The sequence below is a fragment of the Struthio camelus genome, chromosome 2 (genome assembly GCF_040807025.1).
Source record: "Struthio camelus isolate bStrCam1 chromosome 2, bStrCam1.hap1, whole genome shotgun sequence".
Taxonomy (NCBI): domain Eukaryota; kingdom Metazoa; phylum Chordata; class Aves; order Struthioniformes; family Struthionidae; genus Struthio; species Struthio camelus.
Genome location: NC_090943.1, coordinates 164,341,591 through 164,347,864, shown reverse-complemented (window position 1 = coordinate 164,347,864; position 6,274 = coordinate 164,341,591). Strand labels below are relative to the sequence as shown.

The 6,274-nt window shown below is 40.4% G+C and overlaps 1 protein-coding gene across 1 annotated transcript in view; it reads right to left on the bottom strand.

Moving 5' to 3' along the window:
- The window catches only part of TG (thyroglobulin), a 167,560-nt gene that overhangs the window by 64,685 nt on the left and 96,601 nt on the right, over nt 1-6,274 (bottom strand). The window contains exon 41 of the mRNA XM_068933768.1: nt 3,888-4,087. Within this exon, the coding sequence (XP_068789869.1) occupies nt 3,888-4,087 (200 nt within the window). The remainder of the gene's footprint in view (nt 1-3,887; nt 4,088-6,274) is intronic.

The window sequence follows — 6,274 nt, the reverse complement described above, 5'->3', positions numbered from 1 at the left end:
CTCCACTCTGTAGAAAGGGGATATGACACATTCTGATGAGGATGGATTAGATTGTTAACTAGATTTTTTTGACTAGAAACAAAATAAGAGTTATAAGATTAGGAACTTCTCTAATCTTCTGTAGCAGTAGTATCTACATGCACCCTAGATACATGTCTTGTGATACAAGTCTAGAAGTAATATCCCCTAGCTCTCAAAAGCTATACGTTACAATTTCTCTGCAGCTATGCCACTGAAAGCGTCAGTCTTATGACCAGAATGCACGTGCTCAGAATTTTACAAGTGCTGGTCAAATAGCACAATAAAGTATGTGCTATTTGTACTAATCACATGCTTTAGGACACGTGCACTTATGTCACAACCAAAACACATGTAGTTTCTCTATATAATCTACATTTTGATTGCATGATGAACATTTATACAACAATATTGCAAAGGAGAGACATTTGCTGAAAAGGCTGGCACAGAGCAAGCTTTGGGCTGCTAGAACAGGTCACTTGGGCTCCCTTCTTCTCTTGGCCATGGTCTGCGGTATCCTTGAGAAAGGTGGTAGGAGGGATGGACCTTAGCTGGAGGAAATCTTTGGGCAACTAAGTCATCTGTGTACTATGGAATAATTAAATATGGGAATGAAAGGGACCCTGTGGAGTTTTCTTCTCTATCCCCTTGCTCAAGGGAGGATTAACGTCACCTAAAGCACTTCTGATGCACCTTTAGCTTCTTCTTAAAAACTGCCAGTGATGATGGATGATGTTAGGGTTACAGGCAAATGATTGGGCTGCTGACTAGATCCTGGCCTGAGATTAAGATAATAAAACAAGAGAAAGTACAGCACATGACATAGGAAACCACTGGATGTAACATAACAACATGGGAAGGTGAAAAAAGTTATGGATGGGGCTGTGAGGGATGGCTAGTTTCCACAGATGGTTAAAGGGACATTACGTGAGAAACAGTCAGGCTTCACAAATGTCTGCAATATACACTTTCTCAGTTGTTTTGGGAAATATAATCTTGCAAGGCCAACAGCACAATAGACTATCCAAGTCTGATATTACCTAGGAAATAACAACAGAAGTACCAAAGTTGGGCAGGATGCAGCGAAACTGGGACCAATGGAGAAAACATGATTAGATGCAGTTTGTTTGTCTGGGAGAGGATGAGGATGATGCTGGTCCCTTTCAGACAGCCCTGCACCTAACTGCTGAAGTTTCAGTGGGACAATAAGCCTGTTCTTTCCAGCATATGCACATCTGCCCAGCTTCTGCAGCCAGAAGGGACCTGGCATGTCTTTTCCAGTCCTGGTGGGGGAAGCCTGAGGGATTTCTTCCCAACAACGATGGGAGAAGGCCCAGTACCTAACACACCATCCCTTCCCAGCCTCCTGCAAAAGAGGCAACCCGTTCCACTGATCATTCCTTTTGCTACTAGAAAGCCTTTTTTTCCTAATATCTAATCAAAATTATCTATCAGGTCTATAACGAAAGACAGAGTTCAGAAAAGGCTAACAACTATTAACTGAGCACTTCCACCTGGAGTGAAAGTAGCTGGAGCCTCAGTGCATCAGGTGCCTATGTCCTATTTTCAGAAATGATGGATGCTTCCAAAAGCCTAGGTCAAATAATAAGTCAACAGTTTCTGTCTAGATCAAAGTTGCATTGGTATATAAACCAAAAGATGAAGTCAGTCTCTCTGCTGATGCTGTTAATTGGGTTTAAACTAGATTATATTCTTTGAGATGAATTCATTTTTTGTCACACTGCAAATGGGAAATAAGCTATAAAAAAGTTCCCCATTGTCGTTTTGCATTTAGCAGAATCTGTTTTCAGATCAGTTTGAAACAAAATCTATTATAGAGAAGATAAAGGAACTCAAAGGTATTTTGCTATTTTAGGTGCACCTCTTCTCATAGACAAGCTTCATAAAAATCACACTTCTCTGCATGTTAAGAGACAATATTAGCTTTTTTGTTAGCAAGGCAAAGACCCAAACAAAGAGCATAAAATTAACCACTGCAGAGGAGCTGTATTGCTTCACTGAGTTTTCATTTAGGAAAGCTATATCTTTCATATTTTCTCAGTTTCAGGATTCTTTGTGGTGCCACTTAATTTTTACAGTAAAATTAAAAGTATACATGATGATGTGATCTTGGAATGAAAATAAGCAATGTTCCTTTACAGGACTTCTATCTGAGAAGTCTGAGTAAACCAACAGTTTCATACTGCAGCGCTGCATGAAAAAACAACAATCAAATGGACAAAAAAGTACCCCGAACAGAAAGAGATTGGGTACATTTTTGAGCCACTGCCATTACTGATTACTTCTTATTTTACCAGTGTATGTCACAAGAGAACCAGAACCCAGCTTGACACTGTATGCATAGATTCTTAACATTACTTTGAAACACATGGGGATCCTGCTTTTGCTTATATAGCGCTCTGCACAGTCCCAGAAAGAAAATTATTGTTACAAACATGAAATTAGTGAGAAGAATTGAAGCATCTGCCTGCTCATTGCACTTGCTACCGTTTTCCTTGATTCTATATCCTGCTGTAGGGGAGAAGAGGAGTTCAAATCTTATTTTAAAGGAAGAAAAGATATAACGTGGAACTAGAGACAGCAACAACGATGGACAAAGAGGTCCTTGCATCTCCCTTTCGGCAATTGCTCAACTGCTAAATTGCACTGTATCCTGTTACAACTTTTATAAGGCCACATCCTAAACCATTTCAGTGAAAGGGGTTTTGACTTCAGGTAAAAAGTCAGTAGAACTGTACCTGGAGAGAAGAGGAGTCTGGATATACCAGCAGATTAACTAGTATCCCTAGAGCCGAGTAAAACCCTGGAAACTGAGGGACAAGCTGGCCAAGAATGACACCGTTACGCTACAAACAACTACTTAGCAGTAAATTTCAACAAACTTTCTTGCCTTCCCCACTAGGAGTGATGCAATTAAAATAATTTTATTAAGAGATGGAGATGAAAAAGGCAAGCTCTATTTCCTGGACCAAGGACGCACTGAAGAGAAATCGAGTAGTGAATAGACAGCATTATTTTCAAGGCAAGATTTTACTGAACGGGGCCGTGGGATTCCTGGCCTCAGAGTTTCTTTCCTTTGCTCACATTACCAAATAAACAGAGCTAGCAGAGAGATCGTTCTGTCCAAGCACAAATTCTGCCGGATGCATAAACCTCCACTGAAGTTTAAGCCTCACTTCAGCGTACGCTACACTCACTTGAGGCTGCAAAGTTCAGCAGCAGTATCGAGGCTCTCTGAGCCGACCTAAGTCCTCAGATTCAATGATTCATGGGAAGGGTTGTAAGAATAGAGATCGCTTGGGACAACTCTGAAAGGGTCCAAGCTGACGACAAAGCAGCCCTTGGTAAATGAACTTTCGACTCTTTAAAACTTGCTTTTTCTTTTAAACGAAAGTTAGCATCTGTCATGAGATCAGATAAAAAGAGTGGATACTTTAAACAGGCGGATGTTTGGCTCATCAGTTCTAAAAACTGCTCTCAACAACTATATTTCTGGAATGGAAACTAACCTGTTGTACCTGTGAGTTATGAAACAAGGCTATTTATATAGCGCACAAAAAATCACAGTGATGAAAACCAGATTCTTAATATGACTAAATCAATGAGTGAAGTGGATTTCTTGTACATCCTTGTGAAGCACCTAACTCCTGGAGGTAACATTCTCAGGTGAGATCAAAATAACTATAGTAATAACAATCACATTAGTGTTATCAAGAGATGGAGGAAGCAAAATCAACACCCACACTCTACAAACCCCTTAATTCTGTAACAACTTCTTTTCATTAATATCCTTTGTTGACCAAAAAAAAACAAAAAACAAAAAAAAACACGAAAGGTTTGGGACCTACCATCAATAATACCCTCTTGAAGAGATCCATATCTGCCGTCTCAGTGAGTAGGTGAAGGCTTGTAATGTCTGCCCCACTGCGGTCAGCTCCTAAAGAAACCTGGCTTGGATCGCCTCCAAAACTAGCGATGTTCTGCTGCACCCATTTCAGAGCTGCCAATTGATCCAAAAGGCCTGCATTTCCACGCGCCTCAGGAGAGCCTGTTGTGGGAAATTAAAAATGAATAAATTAAAATGAATATTAAATTAAATAAACCTGTAAACATTTTAAATTTTGTTTAACTGCTACACTTTTAGTAGCTTTTGCAGCTGAACCTTGATAAAATTGGTATCAAAGTCTGAGGTAGCCTCTTCTAGGGTCATCACTTTACAGATGGACTCTATTTCAGTTTTTACAATTCCAAGAATTTAAAAGAGCTAATATTCAATGCCCTACGCCTTCTTTGGTTAGGATACAGCTCATGTATCATTAACAGGCATTACCATTTTTTTCTGGTGAAAGCAAGGGACAATAGATGTCAGAAAAGCAAACAGGGAATCTGAATTCACGTACCAAACAAAGTGATCAGGAATGTGGCAGCGAACATGAATACTTACTTTAGTAAGTAAGTAAGAAAGATTTGTTATTGATACTTATAGGCCTTATGCAAGCTGGAGTGGAGGGCTCCATGGTCTCTATCTCACAATACACCTGCAAAAAATAATCTGCATCCTCATTTGGGCTAGAATGCAGCTAAAAGCAATTAAAAATTAATCTGCTTAATTTACAATGCTTTCAAAAAGCATTGCTTTCTCTCATTTTTTTCCAGAAGGGTAACACATCTTCTACCAGCCAAGCTACTAGTAAGAGTTTGACTAATAATGAAGTTAAATAGACTCATATTCCTGAGGTCTGAACCTACAACTTATTAGCAAAGACTGAAAGGTTCGCAGTACTCATTTAAAATCAATCCCAGTTTTGAACTAAGAATATGTAATGTGGGAATTACGATAACTTCCTTTTTTCTAGATCCTTCTGCCGAACATTTCCCTCCAAATCAGGCATACTTTTTCCACTCATACTGCTTGGACTTGGACAAAGCCCAAAACCTCCGTTTCACATTGGACCCTCTGTACTTAACTCAGTTTTATTTAATGTCTTGCTCTCAGGCACAAAGTTTACACTGACACTATTTGATTTTGGCCTCCGGCACAGCGAGGTTCACAGTGGTGAACCTCTCCCATCCGCAACTCAGCAACGCATCTCCTGTCCTTTGTCTCTGTCGCATTAACACCAAAGGAGAGAGAGTTTTGTGGATTTGGTTTGGGGAGCACGCATTGAGTCTTTCCCCTTTCATTTCTCTACCCATTACCAATCCACAGGTACCATCAAGACAGGAATATCCCAGATCCACTAAAATAGGATTTTTACACTTGAATAGGTCCAGGATTTCACCTTGTCCATGACAACATGTATCGATATCCTGAGCTCTTTAGGAAGACCATTACCAGCAGGTCACGGGAGATGATCCTTTCCCTCTACTCAGCACTGGTGAGGCCATACCTGGAGTGCTGTGTCTAGTTCTGGGCTCCCCGGTAGAAGAGAGGCACGGATCTGCTGGAGTGAGTCCAGCAAAGGTCCACAAAAACAATTAAGAGACTGGAGCATCTTTCACACAAGGAGAGGCTAAGAGAGGCTGGGACTGTTTAGCCCAGAGAAAAGGTGGCTCAGGGAGAATCTTATTAAGGTTTCTAAATATCTGACGGGAAGTTGTCAAGAGGATGGGGCCAGGTTCTTCTCAATGGTTCCCAGTGACAGGACGAGAGGCAAAAGGCACAAACAGAAATACAAGAAATTCCACTTCAACATAAGAGAACTGTGAGTGTGGTTGAACACTGGAACAGGTTTCCCAGAGAGGTTGTGGAGTATGTAAGTTCTTGGAGATATTCAAATCCGACTCAGCACAATCCTGGGCAACCTGCTTTAGCTGACCCTGTTTTAGCAGGGGAGTTGGACCAGGTGATCCCCAGAGGTCTCTCCCAGCTATTCTGTGATTCTATAATATAAAGATGATAAGATGCAGCAGTTTAACAGCTTCCATTCTGCAGGAACTTTTTTTCTAAGCCCCATAACATACTGGTAATGTATTTCATTACAAGTCCACATCCAGTTAATAAAAATACAAGAGATGTCAGTTCATAATAAATAACAACATTAATGGTTCATCCAGTGGCAACAATTTGAGAAGGGGAAAAAATAATTTTTGTCTGGTCCTAGCAGTATCAGCTTGCCTCTTTCTGCGAAAGCAAAGTCACAAGTATTCTGTTGCCGTTTTGCATATAGGATTTTTGTGACCTCATTAATTTAGGCAGAGGTCTGAGACCTTTAGCAGTTTACAGTAATAAGAT